Source organism: Pristiophorus japonicus, chromosome 5 (genome assembly GCF_044704955.1).
Source record: "Pristiophorus japonicus isolate sPriJap1 chromosome 5, sPriJap1.hap1, whole genome shotgun sequence".
NCBI lineage: Eukaryota > Metazoa > Chordata > Chondrichthyes > Pristiophoridae > Pristiophorus > Pristiophorus japonicus.
The window spans coordinates 294,017,069-294,037,958 of record NC_091981.1 but is presented as its reverse complement, the minus strand read 5'-3'; the positions used below and the strand labels follow the sequence as shown (position 1 = coordinate 294,037,958).

Sequence of the window (20,890 nt, the reverse complement as noted above, 5' to 3'; positions counted from 1 at the left end):
TCAGCCATCAGACGTTGCATCGTGGTTGGTTCCACAAGTGCGTTGATGGAGTTGGCCACCAGTGCCACGCTGGAAAGGAGGGGTGCCAAGCTCTGTGCAAAGACCAGCACCAGGTTAGTACCGGACTCCTCCACGCTCCTCGAAATAGAACACAGGCTTTCTGTCAAGCATTTTGGTGTGTATACCCATCAGCCTTTTGCTGTAGCCTAGCCCATCGAAGTCCTCATCTGAGTCCTCTGCAACAGAACCCGTGTGAGACCTTGCCCTCCGGCGAGTTGGCACCTGCGCTATCCCTGACCCCTGCCCTGACTGCAGTGCACACACTTGTGCCCAGTGTCACACCATGTGCAGATTCCAGCTCTATGCTACCACTAAGTCAGGGGATCTCAGCCTTTTAGTTTTTGAGGCCCGCCTAACATGTTATAAAAATTCCATGGTACCCCTGCATAAAAATTAGTTAAACAATTAAACATATATATTTATTATTATTTTTGTTTTACTCCTCCAGTCTTTCCCTTCCTTGGACTGAGATTTCCTCTTTTCTCCCCACTCTGACTGACCAGAGATATCTCACATAATTCTCTTTCCAAAGCAAACACTTTTCTAAAATGCATATACTTAAGAACATAAGAATTAGGAACAGGAGTAGGCCATCTAGCCCCTCGAGCCTGCTCCGCCATTCAATAAGATCATGGCTGTATAAATATGCTACTGGACACAATTCTAATTCCCAATTGTACAGTAGATAGTAACACAATTGCAACTTTCCCACTCTTGCAAATTGACTCATGGAATTACGAAATCACAATATATGTATACAATATCTGCATTATTGATTTAGTTTAATACAATTCAGTTGCACAGCAATTGCAACAATCCTCGTCTTGACCTGTGTTTTTCCACTCAAATTGCACATGAATAGGCTGACTCCAAAGACATATAAACACTTTTCCAAGTTTTGGGCTTTGGTGTAATGGCTGTAGGCATGCAGCACAGGCCTAGCCCTTTCCAGCTGCTGCTTTACGAACAACATAAAAAATGAACAATTTTATAAACAAGGACAACGGTGCAGAAATTGCGGTCGGAGGCTTCCCTCGGGCGGATGCTTCCGACCTGAAAAAAAATCGACGAACTTACCTGGTGGTCCGGGAGGTTTGGAGACTTCTGGTCCTGGGCCTCTACACATTGGCCTGCATAGAGGGCCATGTATTCACAAGCGGCCCTGGGATCACGCAGGCCAGCCCAACCAATCAAGGTAGGGTATTCCCATTCATACTTGTGGTGAGTTCCGTATGTACGGAACAGCCCCCAGAATACACAAACACTTAAAATAAATTTAACAAACATTACATATTTAAAATTCATCAAAATTGAATGCAATTAATTATTTAAAACAAAAATGTTATTTTTTGAAAAATAAATTTACATGTTTTAAAAGGGTCTAACAATAAACTTACCTTATTCCACAGGTTTTTAAATATTTAAATTATTGAAAGTAATGTATTTTTCTGTCTTTTAAAAGTCTTACCTTTGTCAGGTGTAAGAATTTCACGGGTATTCGCTGGGAAGAAGTTGGGCAAATTCCCATTTCTGTTAGACAGAGCGCAAGTTCCCAGGTTCAGGTGCATGTGGAGTGCATGCCTAAACCTACAGGCACATGAGCACCTCGTACGCGTCCATAGGGGCCGCGAATTCAGCCCCAACAATACTGATAATGCACCACCAAGGGAATGGTTTGGACTTGGGCTAGAATTTCCAAAACATCCACCAGTCCAAAAATTAGTGCGGGTGAAAAATTCCACAAAAAAAAGGAAAACATTTCGCCCAGTGGAAAAAATGGACATTACACCCCGATTCTCAGTGGAAAACGCGATCTTGTGCCGATTGGGCGGTAATTACTAAAATTTAGACCGAGGCTGCGGGTTGGGCCCCGGAGGGAGCAAAACACAAAAAATATTTTTTCTAAAAAACATAAAATAAAAAATCAGAAAACATTCTCAGAACCCTATTCAACTTAATCGCTGTAAAATAATTTTAAAATAGTTATTAAAAACCCGTTAACTGACCTTGTTTTTTTTGCAGGGCTACTTACCTACCGCCCAGCTCCCGCTTTCTCGTGGGTGTTTTTTTTCTACTTAGCCACGGGTCACCGCTGAGTCAGAACTCGGACAGTGGCGGTTTTTGGACGGTACACGCCGGCGGTCCGCTCCCCAGCGGTATTTCGAAACCACCGGTGGAACTCTATGGAATTTTACGCCGGATGGTTTTCCGCCCTAACCGACCAATACTGCCGAGAAACCGGGCGGAGATGCAGTGGAAAATTCAGCCCTTCATTTTTAATATATAATAGATACAAATTCAATTAAATTACCAGGTTCCAATCTATATTATGACTGAGCTCTCGGAGCAGAATGGGGTTTTATCCCATAAAGGCTAATAATGTCCGAACACCACCCAGTTTTTCCCCAAGATTCCTCCAGCTTCTGGATGTGGTTCTCCAGGAACAACATCGTGATCACAAATGCCACAACTTTTACAAGCTGCTATTAGGGTGGCATGATAATTCTTATAAGCCCCAGGAAATTATCAAGACGTAAGGTAAGTGAAAAAAAGAAAGAAAATCAGAGAGCTGAAAAGCAGTGGGTGGGGTGGGGGAGCGAAACCACATGCACGGGGTGGAACTAAGCCGAAATCGGAAGCGCAAAGGAAAAATGGACATGGAGAATATTGGCACTGATTTGATGCCTATAATCATGTCAGTGAGAAAACAAGAGATGAAGCTTTAAGTCACAGCCACTCTCTCTCTGACACCGATTCTCAGTACTGTTTGCTGGGAAAAGACTCAACATCTTATCTCTTTGCCCTACACCACTACCTTCCTCTGGGGTCTCATTCCTAGCACCTGCTTCAGCCACAATGCACCTCCCTTTTAAGAAGTGCAAGATAGCTTTCAGTAGTGCGGGCTAGCTTTAAGTAATGCAAGTTACTAATGATATTGTGCCCCCTGCTGATATGTGCAGCCAATGAACTCATTATGAAGGCTTATTCATGAAGAATGGCAACTTGGTTGTGATTGGAGACCAATTAGTGCTCATAAATCCACAATAAGGAAAGTTGGGGAAGGCTGCAGACAACGGATGAGAAATATTTTTTCTGTACTTTGCGGTTTGTGCTTGAAAGTTTTTCTGTTCTTTGATTGCAGAAGAACAAAGGGACATATATAATCGAAGACTGGGTAAGTACCAGAATAAGGTACAGTTAAATAAAAATACAGGTAATGATTTAAGGACAGCCTAGTGGGAAGAGGCAATGGACAATTCTTCTAAGGACCACATCAGAGATTGGGCACATGTGAATTTCAACCCAAATAGCTTGGTTCAACTGTTGATATTCTTGCTTCTGTAAGTTCAAGCCCCGCTCTGTATTTTTAGTGCATGAATCTAGGCAAATACTGCTTTCCCAAAGTTGCCATCTTTGATGAAGTTTAAACCAAAGCTGGATATAAAAGATCCCATGACACAATTTGAAGGGGATTGAGAGGGGGAAGATTCAGTTGTCGTGGTCGATGCAGGTACCAATGACATAGGTAGAACAAAGAAAGAGGTTCTGCTGAGGGAGATTGAGGAGCTAGGGACTAAATCAAAAAGCAGAACCACAAGGGTAATAATCTCTGAATTCATCATCATCAACATAGGCAGTCCCTTGGAGTCGAGGATGACTTTGCTTCCACACTAAAAATGAGTTCTCAGGTGACTAAAGGGTCCAATGCAGGACCTTCAGTCTCTGTCACAGGTGGGGCAGACGGTGGTTGAAGGAATGGGTGGGTGAGATGCCTGGGTTGCCGCGCGCTCCTTCCACTGTCGACACTTGGCTTTAGCTTGCTCTCGGCGAAGAGACTCGAGGTGTTCGGCGCCGTCCCGGATGCCTTTCCTCTACTTTGAGCGGTCGCAGCAAATTTGTATAGGATAAATAGGATCAGAGAGATGAATGCGTGGCTCAACGATTGGTGTGGGAGGAATGGGCTTCAATTCATGGGACACTGGCACCAGTACTGGGATAAGAGGGAGCTGTTCCATCAGGACGAACTTCACTTGAACCAGCGTCCTGGCGAATCGAATAACTAGGGCTGTAGATAGGGCTTTAAACTAAATAGTGCGGGGGGGGAAGGATCCGGTGAGCGGAAATTAAAAACGTCAAAGAAAAAGGAGACGGGAAAAGTGCAGGATAGCGATAGGGGTAATTGTAACCAGAGTGTGATAAGTACGGACAGAGCATATACACATAAGACAAAATTAAAAGCTCTATATCTGAACACACAAAGCATTCACATCAAGATAGATAAGTTGACGGCACAAATAGAAATAAATGGGTATGATCTGATTGCCATTACAGAGACGTGATTGCAAGGTGACCAACGCTGGGAACTAAATATTCAGGGGTATTTGCCATTTTGTAAGGATAGACAGAAAGGAAAAGGAAGTGGGGTAGCTCTGATAATAAAGGATGATGTGAGGGGATAAAATACGGTCACTAAAGTGGGAGACAGACAGATGGTCACTAAAAAGGATACTGAAGGTAGTGAATTGATCTGACACATGGTCCAGATTGTAGGGCTTATAAGTAGCCAACAATGCATTGCTCCTTAGCACAGACTGAAAGAAGATGAAAACATACACTCAGTACTGAATAACACACCCCCCAAGGGCAGTGGAGAGTCAACAGTCTAGAAACATGGCAAACCCTGGAAGGCAAGGTTACTTCACACGTCATGAGGAACTGAGGCAAAGTTAACACCACTGAACCACACATTCTGGGAGAGTGACATGTGATGGGAGATGGACAGCTGGTGAAGAACCACTCAGAGCTAGTCTGATAAGGGTCAACAAATCAATGTAACTTCGCTGATAGCAGTAGACCAATCGATGGTTTTGTAGGAGGGTCGCACACCTCGAAAAATGTAAAATTGTAATTGTAAAACCTCTGATCGGAAAAGCGTCCATCGGAACCCTTCCATAGCATGCTTGAATAAAAACCAGTTGAATCGAAGGTTTCGTTTAAGTGATTCCATGGTCGCTATACGAGAGGGCGGGTGTCGATCTCTTATATCAGGGAGTCCACCTTGAGAAAGAGAAGTCTTTTTACCCCAACAGATGAGATCAGTACAGTAGTAAGAAATGATATTGGCTCAGAAGATCAAGATGTAAATCAGTTTAGGTGGAGATAAGAAGTAATAAGGGAAAGAAGACACTGGTGGGAGCGGTCTACAGACCCCCAAACAGCAGACACTCTGTGGCACATATAAATCAAGAAATAATGGAGGCTTGTAAGAAAGGTACAGCAATAATCATGGGTGATTTTAATCTTCATATTGATTGGACAAATCAAATTGGCAAAGGCAGCCTTGAGGAAGAGTTCATAGAGTGTATGTGGGATGGTTTCTTGGAACAATACGTTGTGGAACCAACCAGGGAGCAAACTATTTTAGATCTGGTAATGTGTAACAAGTCTGGATTAATTAATGATCTTGTAGTGAAGGATCCTCTTGGGATGAGTGATCATAACATGGTAGAATTTCAAATTCAGTTTGAGGGTGAGCAAGCTAGTTCTCAAACTAGTGTCCTGAACTTAAATAAAGGTAATTACAAAGCTATGAAGGCAGAGTTAGTTAAAGTGGCCTGGTAAAATATATTAAAGGGAAAGACTGTACAAACACAGTGGCAAACATTTAAGAAGTTATTTCATAATTCTCAGCGAAGATTTATTCCAGTGAGAAATAAAGACGCGAAGGGAAGGGAAGGAAGGGAAGGATCCCTTGTTAACTAAGGAAGTAAAGGATGGTATCAAATTGAAAACCAAGGCATACAATGTTGCAAAGAACATTGGAAGGCCAGAGGATTGGGACATTTTTAGAAACCAGCAAAATGATAAAGACAGAGAAGATAACATATGAGAGTAAATTAGCAAGAAATATAAAAACAGACAGTAAAAGCTTCTACAAGTATATAAAAAGGAAGCGAGTAGTTAAAGTCAGCGTTGGTCCCTTAAAGGATGAAACTGGAGAATTAATAATGGGAAACAGGGAAATGGCGAAGACTTTGAACAACTATTTTGTATCGGTCTTCATGGTAGAAGACACCAATAATTGATTATTAAGGAGCTATTGGAGGTGGAAGAAACTTAAAACAATCATTATCACTAGAGATGAAGTACTAGACAAACTAATGGAACCAAAAATGGACAAGTCCCCTAGATCTGATGGCCTGCATCCTAGGGTCTTAAAAGAAGTAGCTGCAGAGAAAGTGGATGCATCGGTTGTAATCTACCAAAATTCCCTGGATTCTGGCAAGGTCCCAGTGGATTGGAAAAATGCAAATGTAACGCCCCTATTTAAGAAAGGAGGGAGACATAAAGCAGGAAACTATAGATCAGTTAGCCTAAGATCTGTCATTGGGAAAATTAAGGAAGTAGTAGCAGGACATTTAGAAAATCATAATGCAGTCAATCAGAGTTAGCATGGTTTTATGAAAAGGGAATCAAATTTGCTGGAGTTCTTTGAGGATGTAACAAACAGAGTGGTTAAAGGTGAACCAGTGTGTTGTGTATGGAGAAAGAGTCAGACTGAACGCTGTGAGCTCAAAGTAAAGTGTGACCTTAGTCTCTTATCGCAGATCTCCAGAGTGCCTCTCCAACCTGTGAAGCCTTCTTAAATATTTGTGCTCCCAAAAAATTATGGGATCCCTTGGGACTCCGGGGAATGAGCCCTCTGGTGCCTATATAGACTAAATACAAGTCCACATATATAACAACATTCCCCCTCAAAGTTAGTAGTGTAACTATTTACAATGTGAGTCGATCTGGGACCCTTCTTGCCCTGGTTGATCATCTCGGTGTGAAAGCTCAGTTGTTGAATCATTTGTTGGGCCCTCGCAGGCTGCTGTGCAGCTGGCCTTGCTAGGCTGCCTGGTGTGTTGGGCCCTGCAGGGCTGCTGTGGATGATGGGTTCTGCTTCTTGGTCAACCGTGGTATCGGTTGCCACTGGTGTGTATGTTGGGGGATCAAAAAAGGTAGGGGCCAAGGTGGGTTGCTCAGGGTAGTCCGTAAATCTGAGTTTGATTTGGTCCAAGTGTTTCCGGTGAATGAGTCCATTTGAAAGTTTGATCCGAAACACCCTGCTCCCCTCTTTGGCCACGACAGTGCCGAGAAGCCACTTGGGACCTTGTCCATAATTTAATACAAATACAAGATCATTGACTTCAATTTCGCATGACACATATGCAATATCATGGTCTGCATTTTGTTGAAGCCGCCTGCTCTCTATCTATTCATGTAAATCAGGGTGAACTAACGAGAGCCTTGTCTTAAGTGCTCTTTTCATGAGCAGTTCAGCAGGTGGGATCCCAGTGAGTGAGTGTGGTCTCATGCGGTAGCTAAGCAGGACTCGGGATAGGCGAGTCTGCAGTGAGCCTTCAGTTACCCTCTTCAAGCCATGCTTGATGGTTTGCACTGCTCTCTCTGCCTGACCATTGGATGCTGGTTTAAACGGGGCAGATGTGACATGTTTGATCCCGTTACGGGTCATGAATTCTTTGAACTCAGCACTGGTAAAACATGGCCCGTTGTCGCTCACCAGGACATCGGGTAAGCCATGTGTAGCAAACATGGCCCGCAGGCTTTCAGTGGTGGCAGCAGACGTGCTAGCCGACATTATCTCACATTCAAATTCACTTGGAGTACGCGTCTACAACCACAAGGAACATTTTACCCAAGAACGGGCCTGCATAGTCGACGTGTACCCTAGACCGCGGTTTGGAGGGCCAAGACCATAACCTTAGCGGCGCCTCCCTGGGTACATTTCTTAACTGCAAGCATGTATTACATCCGTGAACGCAGGAACTCTAAGTCCGCATCGATACCGGGCCACCACACGTGGGATCTGGCTATCGCTTTCATCATTATGATGCCTGGGTAGGTACTGTGGAGGTCATTGATGAAAGTGTCTCTGCCCTTCTCGGGAACCACTACTCGATTGCCCCACAGAAGGCAATCTGCCTGTATAGACATTTCATCTTTGCGCCGCTGGAACGGCTTTATATCTTCCTGCATTTCCACTGGGACACTGGACCAGCTCCCGTGAAGCACACAGCTTTTGACAAGAGATAATAAGGGGTCCTGGCTTGTCCAGGTTTTGATCTGCCAGGCAGTGACGGGTGATTGCTCACTCTCAAATGCTTCCATAACCATGGCTAGATCTGCGGGCTGCACCATTTCCACCCCTGTGGTGGGTAATGGCAGCCTACTGAGAGCATCGGCGCAGTTTTCTGTGCCTGGCCTGTGGCGGATGGCGTAGTTGTATGCGGACAATGTGAGTGCCCATCTCTGGATGCGGGCCAATGCATTGGTATTCATCCCTTTACTCTTAGAGAACAGGGATATAAGTGGCTTATGGTCAGTTTCCAATTCGAATTTTAGCCCAAACAGGTATTGATGCATTTTCATTACTCCATAGACACACGCTAACGCTTCTTTCTCAATCATGCTGTAGGCTCTCTCAGTCTTAGACAGACTCCTGGATGCATAAGAAACCGGTTGCAGTTTCCCGAAATCATTAGCTTGTTGCAATACACACCCGACACCATATGACGATGCATCGCGTGCTAGTACCAAACGCTTACATGGATCATACAGCACAAGCAATTTGTTTGAGCATAACAATTTTCTCGCTTTTACAAAGGCATTTTCTTGGCTTTTGCCCCAAACCCATTCACCCCCGTTTCATAGTAAGACATGCAGTGATTCTAGCAGTGTGCTGAGACCCGGTAAGAAGTTACCAAAGTAGTTCAAGAGTCCTAGAAACGACCGCAGCTCCATCACGTTCTGTGGCCTCGGTGCATTCTCGATTGCCTCCGTCTTCATGTTGGTGGGCCTGATGCCGTCCGCCACAATCCTCCTTCCCAGGAACTCCACTTCAGGCACCAGGAAAATGCACTTTGAGCGTTTTAACCTGAGCCCCACGCGGTTGAGTCAACTAAGAACCACCTCCAGGTTCTGCAGGTGCTCGACTGTGTTCCGACCTGTGACCAAGATGGTCCTGGAAGACCACAGTGTGCGGGACCAACTTCAGTAAGCTTTCCATGTTTCTCGGGAATATCGCCGCCGCTGATCGGATTCCAAATGGGCATCTGTTATAAATAAAAAGACCGTTGTGCGTGTTGATGCAGGTGAGGGTCTTCGATGATTCCTCCAGTTCCTGCATCATGTAGGCTGATGTCAGATCCAGCTTCGTGAACGTCTTTCTTCCCGCCAGCGTTGCAAAGAGGTCGTCGGCTTTTGGTAGTGGGTATTGGTACAGGGAGAAACGATTGATAGTTACTTTGTAATCGCCACAGATTCTGACGGTGCCATCTTCCTTGAGGATTGGGACAATAGGACTGGCCCACTCATTGAACTCAATCGGTGAAATGATGCCCTCTCATTGCAGCCGGTCTAGCTCGATCTCTACATTTTCTCTCATCATGTACGGTACTGCTCTCGCCTTGTGATGGATGGGTCGCGCTCCCGGAATTAGGTAGATCTGCATTTTTGCTCCTTGGAATTTCCCGATGCCTGGTTCGAACAGCGAAGGAAATTTGTTTAAGACCTGTGTCGTCAGCGGGCAATAGCGCTCGGACGTCATTCCAGTTCCAGCGTATGTTTCGCAGCCAGCTCTTACCGAGCAGCTTGGGACCATCGCCCGGTACCACCCAGAGTGGTAGCTTGTGCTCCATCGTAGGAGACCTTTACGGTAGCACTGCCGATTACAGGAATCAGTTCTTTAGTGTAAATTCTTAGTCTCGTGCGAACTGGAGTTAAGACTGGCCTTGAGGCCTTATTGCACCACAACCTTTCGAAAGTCTTTTTGCCCATGATGGACTGGCTCGCGCCCGTGTTCAGCTCCATTGCCATCCGGGAGTCCATTTAGTTCAACATTCAGCATTATCGGGGAACAATTCGTGGTGAATGTGTGCATCCCATGTACCTCTGCCTCCTCTATCTGAGGCTCTGGTTCGTAGTGATCCTCCATGAATCTGTCCTCCTCTGCAATGTGGTGGTTTGCAGGTTTAACAGGCTTAGCAGCTCGCCTGCACACTCGTTGGAGGTGTCCCATTGTTCCACAGCCCTTGCAAATGTATCCTTTGAATCGGTATGAATGGAAATGATGATGACCCCTGCAGTGCCAACAAGGTGTTAATGGCCTTGCATTCATCACTCTTGATGCTGGACTCTGAGACATCTGCGGACGTGTAGCTGCAGGTATGTGTGACCTTCCCTGTACGTTATGATTCGAAAACAACATCACTTTGTTCACTGTACTTGTAGCAGCACTTGTGTGCTGAGAGATTTGCTTAGTATTGTCACTGGTGGCTATCGCTATGGCCTTACTCAAGGTTGGGGTCTCTGCAGTCAAAAGCTTGCGAAGTAAGGTTTCATGGCCAATGCCAAGCATGAAAAAGTCTCTGAGCATGTTCCCCAAATGTCCTACAAATTCGCAATGTTCTGCAAGGCGTCTCAGCTTGAAGACATAACTCGCCACTTCCTGGCCTTCAGATCTTTTGTAGGTGTAGAACCGGTACCTCACCATCAGAATGCTTTCTTTCAGGTTCAAATGCTCTCGGACCAGTGTGCACAAATCGTCGTACAATTTCTCCGTGGGTTTCGCTGGAGTGAGCAGATTCTTCATGAGGCCATATGTTGGTACCCCACAGACGGTGAGGAAGATCGCTCTACGTTTGGCAGTGCTCTCTTCCCCATCTAGCTCGTTGGCCACGAAGTATTGGTCGAGTTGCTCCACAAAAGTTTCCCAATCCTCTCCCTCCGAAAATTTCTCCAGGACGCCCACTGTTCTCTGCATCTTTGGGTTCGCTGTCTGTATCTCATCGTCAGTTGTTGTGTATGGAGAAAAAGTCAGACTGAACACTGTGAGCTCAAAGTAAAGTGTGACCTTAGTCTTTTATTGCAGGTCTCCTGAGTGCCTCTCCAACTTGTGAAGCCTTCTTAAATACCTGTGCTCCCAAGGGATTATGGGATCCCTTGGGACTCCGGGGAATGAGCCCTCTGGTGGCTGTACAGGGTAAATACAAGTCCACATGTATAACACAGTGGATGTCGTGTATTTGTATATCCAGAAAACATTCCACAAGCTGCCACATAAAAGGTTACTGCACAAGATTAGATCTCATGGGATTGTGGGTAAGATATTAATGTGGATAGGGAATTGGCTAACTAACAGACAACAAAGAGTCGGGATAGTGAGTCATTTTCAGGTTGGCAAACTGTAACTAGTGGGGTGGCACAAGGATCAGTATTGGGGCCTCAAGTATTTACAATTTATGTTAATGACTTGGATGAAGGGACTGACTGTAATGCAGCTAAATTTACTGATGATACAAAGATCAGTGGGAAAGCAAGTTGTGAGGAGGATGCAAATAATCTACAAAGGGATATAGACAGGCTAAGTGAGTGGGCAAACATTTGGCAGATGGAGTATAATGTGTAATGTGTGAGGTTATCCATGTTGGCAGGAAAAATCCAAAAGCAAATTATTATTTAAATTGGAGAGAAATTACAAAATGTTGCAGTACAGAGGGTCCTTGTGCAAAAAAATAGTATGCAGGTACAGCAATTAATCAGGAAATCAAATGGAATATTGGCCATTATTGCAAGGGGGATGCATGATAAAAGCAGGGAAGTACTGCTGCAACTGTACAGGGTATGGTGAGACCACACCTGAGGTATTGCGTCCTTATTTAAGACAACTATGTGTGCAGGAGGTGTCTCCAGGTTCAGCTACCCGAGCTTCGCGTTTCGGAGCTTGAGCAGTGGGTGGAGTCAATAAGGTGCATCCACGAGGCTGAGAACTACGTGGATAGCACGTTTCAGGAGGTGGTCGCCCCGCAGCTTAAAGGCGTGCAGGTAGAGGTGAAGTGGGTGACCACCAGATGTAGTAAGTGTGCTAGGCAGGTAGCGCAGGAGTCTCCCCGTGGGTCCATCTCGCTTTCAAACCGATATTCACTTTTGAGTATCGGTAAGGATGATGGTGCCTCTGGGGAGTGCAGACAGAACCAATTCCAAGACACCACGGGTGGCTCAGCTGCACAGAGGGGAGGGACAAAGAACAAAAGAGCCCCAGTGATAGGGGATTCTATAGTTAGAGGAACAGACAGGCATTTCTGCGGCATTCTGTGACTTCCGAATGGTTTTGTGCCTCCCTGGTGCCAGCGTTAAGGATGTCACAGAGCGGACGCAGGGCATCCTGAGGGGGGAGGGTAAACAGCTAGAGGTCGTGGTCCATATCGGGACCAATGACATAGGTAAAACAAGGAATGAGGTCCTACAGGAAGAATTCAGGGAGCTAGGAAGAAAATTAAAGGATAGGACTTCAAAGGTAGTAATCGCTGGGTTACTACCGGTGTCACGTGCTAACGAGCATAAGAATAGAAGAATAGAGAGGATGAACACGTGGCTGGAAAGTTGGTGTAGGAGGGAGGACTTTAAATTCTTGAGGCATTGGGACAGCTTCTGGGGGAGATGGGACCTGTACAAACCGAACGGGTTGCACCTCAACAGAGCCGGGACAAATATCCTCGCGGGGAGTTTCACTAGTGTTGTTGGGGAGAGTTTAAACTAGCTTGGCAGAGGGATGGGAACCTGAGAACGAATTCAAAAGGGAAGGAAGTAAAGCAGAAGTTAGATAGCAAGAATCTAGAAAGTGAATCTGTAAGACAGAGGAAACAGGGCTTCATAAGTAGTAAGCAAGGAGGTCTTCCTGTGCTGAATGGTATATACTTTAATGCAAGAAGTATAGCGAATAAGGCAGATGAGCTCAGAGCACAGGTAGACACTTGGGAGTATGACATTATAGCCATTACAGAAACATGGTGTAAAGTCCTGACCCTGCAGTACAGACTTACACGAGGCACATGTTGAAGTCAAGGTCACTCAGGACCTGCACCTTTATTTCACAGCTCTGGAATGCCTCACTTGCCTGAGACCTGCCTTTATATACCTGTGTGGGACAGGTGTGCAGTGTCTCCTGCAAGTGCACCCCTGGTGGTAAGGTATGCTTGTGGTTACAGGTCATATCTAGTTACAGTCATGTATAGCATGGTAAGATACAGTTATATATAGTGGTGTGAGATACATGACACATGGCTGAAAGAGGGACAGGTTTGGCAGATCAATGCTCCTGGCTACAGGATTTTTAGACAAGATAGCGAGGGGGGTAAAAAGGTGGGTGGGGGGGAGGTGGGGTTGCAGTACTGATTAAAGAAACTATTACAGCGGTGAGGAGGAATGATATGTTAGAGGGATCATCAAATGAGGCCATATGGGTCGAATTGAAAAATAAAAAAGGGGCGATCACACTACTTGCCGTGTATTATAGACCACCAAACAGTGGGAGGGAGAGACAGAGGAGCAAATATATAGGCAAATTGCTGTGAAGTCCAAGAACCATAGGGTAGTAATAGTGGGGGATTTTAACTATCCAAATATTGATTGGGACAAATTTAGTGTGAAAGGTATGGAGGGTGTGGAATTTTTGAAATGCATTCAAGAGAACATTTTTACTCAGTATGTAGCAAGCCCAACATGAGAGGGAGCGGTCTTGGATTTAATTTTGGGGAATGAAGCTGGGCAGGTTGAAGGTTTATTAGTGGGGGAGCACTTGGGTGCCAGTGATCATAATTCAGTCAGATTCAAGTTGGTTATGGATAAAGACAAGAATAGGCCTGGAATAAAAGTTCCGAATTGGGGAAAAGCTAATTTTGCTAAGTTAAGGAGTGATTTGGCCACAGTGGACTGGAAACAGCTACTTGTGGGTAAATCAATGTCAGAATAGTGGGAGGCATTTAAGGAGGAGATCCAGAAGGCTCAGACCAAACATGTGCCCTTAAGAAAAAAGGCTGGGAAAAATAATTCTAGAACCCCTTGGATGTCTAGGGATTTACAGGGGAGGATTAAGAAAAAAAGGGACTCTTAAGCCATATATCAACAGCTAAATACTATCGAATCTTTAGAGGAATGTAGAAAGTTAAGAGGCAAAATTAAAAAGGATATTAGGAATGCTAAGAGAGAGCACGAGAAATTCTTGGCCAGTAAAATTAAGGAAAACCCAAAGATGTTCTATAAATATATTAAGACTAAGAATGTAACTAAAGAAAGGGTAGGGCCTATTAGAGACCATGAGGGTAATCTTTGTGTGGAGGCAGAAGATGTTGAGAAGGTTCTTAACGAATACTTTGCAACTGTTTTCACAAAGGAAAGGGGCAATGCAGATACTGCTATCGAAGAGGAGTGTGATATTCTGGATGAAATAAATATAGTGAGAGAGGAAAGGCTTAGCAGCTTTGAAAGTAGATAAGTCCCTAGGCCCGGATGAACTGCATCCCAGCTGTTGAGTGAAGTAAAAGATGAAATAGCGGAGGCCTTGACCATCATTTTCCAGTCCTCTTTGGATCTGGGCATGGTGCCAGAGGATTGGAGGACTGCTAATGTAGTACCATTTTTAAGAAGGGAGAAAGGGATAGGCCGCGTAATTACAGGCCTGTCAGTCTAACCTCAGTGGTGGGAAAATTATTGGAAAAAATCCTGAAAGGCAGGATAAATCTGTATTTGGAAAGGCAAGGATTAATTAGGGACAGTCAGCACAGATTTGTTAAGGGAAGATCATGTGATTAACCTGATTGAATTTTTTAAGGAGGCAACCAAGAGGGTCGATGAGGGTAGAAACATAGAAACATAGAAAATAAGTGCAGGAGCAGGCCATTCAGCCCTTCTAGCCTGCACCGCCATTCAATGAGTTCATGGCTGAACATGAAACTTCAGTACCCCCTTCCTGCTTTCTCGCCATAACCCTTGATCCCCCGAGTAGTAAGGACTTCATCTAACTCCCTTTTGAATATATTTAGTGAATTGGCCTCAACTACTTTCTGTGGTAGAGAATTCCACAGGTTCACCACTCTCTGGGTGAAGAAGTTTCTCCTCATCTCGGTCCTAAATGGCTTACCCCTTATCCTCAGACTGTGACCCCTGGTTCTGGACTTCCCCAACATTGGGAACATTCTTTCTGCATCTAACCTGTCTAAACCCGTCAGAATTTTAAACGTTTCTATGAGGTCCCCTCTCATTCTTCTGAACTCCAGTGAATACAAGCCCAGTTGATCCAATCTTTCTTGATAGGTCAGTCCCGCCATCCCGGGAATCAGTCTGGTGAACCTTCGCTGCACTCCCTCAATAGCAAGAATGTCCTTCCTCAAGTTAGGAGACCAAAACTGTACACAATACTCCAGGTGTGGCCTCACCAAGGCCCTGTACAACTGTAGCAACACCTCCCTGCCCCTGTATTCAAATCCCCTCGCTATGAAGGCCAACATGCCATTTGCTTTCTTAACCGCCTGCTGTACCTGCATGCTAACCTTCAATGACTGATGTACCATGACACCCAGGTCTCGTTGCACCTTCCCTTTTCCTAATCTGTCACCATTCAGATAATAGTCTGTCTCTCTGTTTTTACCATCAAAGTGGATAACCTCACATTTATCCACATTATACTTCATCTGCCATGCATTTGCCCACTCACCTAACCTATCCAAGTCACTCTGCAGCCTAATAGCAGCCTCCTCGCAGCTCACACTGCCACCCAACTTAGTATCATCCGCAAATTTGGAGATACTGCATTTAATCCCCTCGTCTAAATCATTAATGTACAATGTAAACAGCTGGGGCCCCAGCACAGAACCTTGCGGCACTCCACTAGTCACTGCCTGCCATTCTGAAAAGTACCCGTTTACTCCTACTCTTTGCTTCCTGTCTGACAACCAGTTCTCAATCCACGTCAGCACACTACCCCCAATCCCATGTGCTTTAACTTTGCACATGATGTGCGTATGATGTAGTATATATGGACTTTAGCAAAGCTTTTGATAAGGTCCCACATGGTAGACTGATCATGAAGGTTAAAGCCCATGGGATACAGGGCAAAGTGTCAAGTTGGATCCAAAATTGGCTTGGAGGTAGGGAGCAAAGGGTAATGATTGATGAATGTGTTTGTGACTGGAAGGATGTTTCCAGTGGTTCTGCAGGGCTCAGTACTGGGATCCTTGCTTTTTTGTGGTATATATCAATGATTTAGATTTGAATATAGGGAGTATGATTAAGAAGTTTGCAGACAACACTAAAATTGGCTGTGTGGTTGATAATGAAGAGGAAAGTCATGGGCTGCAGGAGGATATCAATCTACTGGTCAGGTGGGCAGAGCAGTGGTAAATGGAATTTAATTTAGGGAAGTGTGAGGTGATGCACTGTGGGAGGGCTAATAAGGAAAGGGTATACACATTAAACAGTAGGTTGCTTAACAGTGTAGATGAACAAAGGGACCTTGGAGTGCTTGTCCACAGATCCCTGAAAGTAGCAGGCCAGGTGGATAAGGTGGTTAAGAAAGCATAGGGAATGCTTGCCTTTATTGGCCGAGGCACAGAATATAAGAGCAGGGAGGTTATGCTTGAATTGTATAATACTTTGGTTAGGCCACAGCTGGAGTATTGCGTACAGTTTTCGCCGTTGTATTAAAGGTAGGACGTGATTGCACTAGAGGGGGTGTAGAGGAGATTTACCAGGATGCTGCCTGGAATGGAGAATCTTAGTTATGAGGACAGATTGGATAGGCTGGGTTTGTTCTCATTGGAACAGAAGAGGTTGAGAGGAGACCTCATTGAGGTGTACAAAATATTGCCTGGACATAGTGGATAGTAAGGGTCTATTTCCATTTGTGGAGGTGTCTATTATGAGGGGGCATAGTTTTAAGGTAGCTGGTGGAAGGTTTAGAGGGGATTTGAGGGGGTGTTTCTTTACGCAGAGGGTTGTGGGGATCTGGAACTTGCTGCCTGGAAGAGTGGTGGATGCAGGAACCCTCACCACTTTTAAGAGATGGTTGGATGGGCACTTAAAGTGCAGTAACCTGCAGGGTTACGAACCTAGAGCTGGTAATTGGGATTAGACTGGATGACCTTTTGTTGGACGGCGCGGATATAATGGTAAAGTACTGCAGGGAATAGAATATGGCCAGGGTAATCACCTGGACTAGTTTCGATCACCTGGATGGGTCGGAGAGGAATTTTCCCAGATTATTTCTCCCTACATTGGCCTGAGTTTTTATCTGGTTTTTGCCTCTCCCAGGAGATCACATACCTCCAGTTGGGGTGGAGTGTAGAATGTTTTAGTATAAAGGGTGTCACAGTTGTGGTGAGGCAGACTGGTTGGGCTGGGTGCTCTTTGCCTTTCCGTCATTGTTCATAGGTTTATGTGTAACCTTTAGGACTGCTGACCAAGGGCCATGTGGCTCTTTGTTGACCTGCACGGACACGGTGAGCCGAAATGCCCTCCTTCTGCGTTGTAAATTCTATGTTTCTATACTTGCATTGAAGGCAGTTCAGAGAAGGCTCTCTTGGTTGATTCCTGAGATGAGGGGATTGACTTATGACGAAAGGTTGAGTAGGCTGGGTCTCTAGTCATTAGAGTTTAGAAGAATGAGAGGGGATCTTATTAAAACATATAAGATACTGAGGGGTCGCGACAAGGTAGATGCAGAGAGGACGTTTCCACTTGTGGGGGAATCTAGAACTAGGGGGCATCGTTCAAGAATAAGGGGTTGCCCATTTAGAACTGAGATAAGGAGGAATTTCTTCTCTCAGAGGGTCGTACATTTGTGGAATTCTCTGTCCCAGAGAGCTGTGGAGGCTGGGTCGTTAAATATATTTAAGTTGGAGATAGACAGCTGTTTGAAAGATAAGGGAGTGAAGGGTTATGGGGAGCGGGCAGGGAAGAGGAGCTGAGCCCAAGGTCAGATCAGCCATGATCTTATAGAATGGCGGAGCAGGCTCAAGGGGCCGAATGGGCTTCTCTTATTTCCTATGTTACTATTATTGCAAGGAATATAAAAGTAGGGAATTCCTGCTCTAACTGTACAGGGAATTTGGAAGACCACACCTGGAGTACTGTGTACAGATTTCTTCTCCTAATTTAAGGAAGCATATACTTGTATTGGAGGCAGTTCAGAGAAGGTTCATGAGGTTAATTCCTGAGATGAAGGGGTTGTCATATGAAGAAAGGTTGAGCAGGTTGGGCCTATACTCATTGGAGTTTAGAACAATGAGAGCTGATCTTATTGAAACATATAAGATTCTGAGGAGGCTCGATAAGGTATATACAGAGAGGATGTATCCCCTCATGTGGGAATCTAGAACTAGGAGGCATAGTTTCAGAATAAGGGGTCGCCCACTTAAAACGGAACTGAGGAGGAATATAGATATGTGAAGAGAAAAAGATTAGTGAAGACAAACGTAGGTCCCGTGCAGTCGGATTCAGGTGAATTTATAATGGGGAACAAAGAAATGGCAGACCAATTGAACAAATACTTTGGTTCTGTCTTCACAAAATATAGAAAAAATAGAAAATAGGTGCAGGAGTAGGCCATTCGGCCCTTCGAGCCTGCAAACTTGGAGATATTACACTCAATTCCCTCATCCAAATCATTTATGTATATTGTAAAGAGCTGGGGTCCCAGCACTGAGCCCTGTGGCACTCCACTAGTAACTGCCTGCCATTCTGAAAAGGACCCGTTTATCCCGAAGACATAAATAACCTTCCAGAAGTACTAGGGGACATAGGGTCTAGTGAGAAGGAGGAACTGAAGGATATCCTTATTAGGTGGGAAATTGTGTTAGGGAAATTGATGGGATTGAAGGCTGATAAATCCCCGGTGCCTGATAGTCTGCATCCCAGAGTACTTAAGGAAGTGGCCCTAGAAATAGTGGATGCATTGGTGATCATTTTCCAACAGTCTATCGACTCTGGATCAGTTCCTATGAACTGGAGGGTAGCTAATGTAACACCACTTTTTAAAAAGGGAGGGAGAGAGAGAGAAAGCGGGTAATTATAGACCGGTTAGCCTGACATCAGTAGTGGGGAAAGTGTTGGAATCAATTATTAAGGATGAAATAGCAGCGCATTTGGAAAGCAGTGACAGGATCGGTCCAAGTCAGCATGGATTTATGAAGGGGAAATCATGCTTGACAAATCTTCTGGAATTTTTTGAGGATGTAACTAGTAGAGTGGACAAGGAAGAACCAGTGGATGTGGTGTATTTGTACTTTCAAAAGGCTTTTGACAAGGTCCCACACAAGAGATTGGTGTGCAAAATCAAAGCATATGGTATTGGGGGTAATATACTGACGTGGATAGAGAACTGATTGGCAGACAGGAAGCAGAGAGTCGGGATAAACGGGTCCTTTTCAGAATGGCAGGCAGTGACTAGTGGAGTGCCACAGGGCTCAGTGCTGGGACCCCAGCTCTTTACAATATACATCAATGATTTGGATGAAGGAATTGAGTGTAATATCTCCAAGTTTGCAGATGACACTAAACTGGGTAGCGGTGTGAGCTGTGAGGGGGATGCTAGGAGGCTGCAGGGTGACTTGGACAGGTTGGGTGAGTGGGCAAATGCATGGCAGGTGCAGTATAATGTGGATAAATGTGAGGTTATCCAATTTGGGGGCAAAAACGCAAAGACAGATTATCTGAATGGCGGAAGATTAGGAAAAGTGGAGGTGCAACGAGACCTGGGTGTCATGGTTCATCAGTCTTTGAAAGTTGACATACAGGTACAGCAGGCGGTGAAGAAGGCAAATGGTATATTGGCCTTCATAGCTAGGGGATTTGAGTATAGGAGCAGGGAGGTCTTACTGCAGTTGTACAGGGCCTTCGTGAGGCCTCATCTGGAATATTGTGTTCAGTTTTGGTCTCCTAATCTGAGGAAGGACGTTCTTGCTATTAAGGGAGTGCAGCGAAGGTTCACCAGACTGATTCCCGGGATGGCAGGACTGACATATGAGGAGAGACTGGATCAACTGGGCCTTTATACATTGGAGTTTAGAAAAATGAGAGGGGATCTTATAGAAAAATACAAGATTCTAACGGGACTGGACAGGTTAGATTCGAATAAATTGTTCCCGATGTTGGGTAAGTCCAGAACCAGGGGACACAGTATTAGGATCAGGGTTAGGCCATTTAGGACTGAGATGAGGAGAAACTTCTTCACTCAGCGTTGTTAACCTGTGGAATTCTCTGCCGCAGAGGGTTGTTGATGCCAGTTCATTGGAGATATTCAAGAGTGAGTTAGATATGGCCCTTACGGCTAAGGGGATCAAGGGTTATGGAGAGAAAGCAGGAAAGGGGTACTGAGGGAATGATCAGCCATGATCTTATTGAATGATGGTGCAGGCTCGAAGGGCCGAATGGGCCTACTCCTGCACCTATTTCTTATGTTCTTATTTTACAGAAAGTTTCAGAATGCAACTGAGACTATTACAATAGGTGACACACAAAGGCCTCACAGGGGAGAAGGGCTGGCCTTTGGCATATCATACCCGGATGCTCTGCGTGCCTCTTAGAGACTGGCCTAAGAATGGGATGTCATTTTCTAGGAGTCAGTGCCATTTGACAGAGAATAATTTGCTGGTGATTTAAAGGAGAAGGATAGGAGAAAATTATGTTTAAAAATGGTTTCTGTAATATGTAACCAGTTCCTCAGCACTCAATGACTATTCTTCAGTCCAATACTCAATTACATCGTAAACCATTTGACAGGTTTCCTGTCCTCTCTGCAAAAGCCCACCATCGTTAAAAAGCTCACTTTCGAAACCCTCACCATCCTCTTCAACTGCAATCTCATCTCTAACATCCACTTTCTGAGGACCTCAGATGTGTTGTTGCTATCCAGCTCTGTATTAATCTTTCCTAGCCCCACAGCACTGAGAGTACCCTTGGCCAAAGTCACAGTGGCATCTTTTGTGATAAT

At 44.9% G+C, this 20,890-nt stretch overlaps 1 protein-coding gene across 1 annotated transcript in view; it reads left to right on the top strand.

Moving 5' to 3' along the window:
- The window catches only part of LOC139264173 (PH domain-containing protein DDB_G0287875-like), a 174,817-nt gene that overhangs the window by 114,331 nt on the left and 39,596 nt on the right, over positions 1-20,890 (top strand). Inside the window, exon 21 of the mRNA XM_070880257.1 lies at positions 3,203-3,235. Coding sequence (XP_070736358.1) covers positions 3,203-3,235 — 33 coding nt within the window. The remainder of the gene's footprint in view (positions 1-3,202; positions 3,236-20,890) is intronic.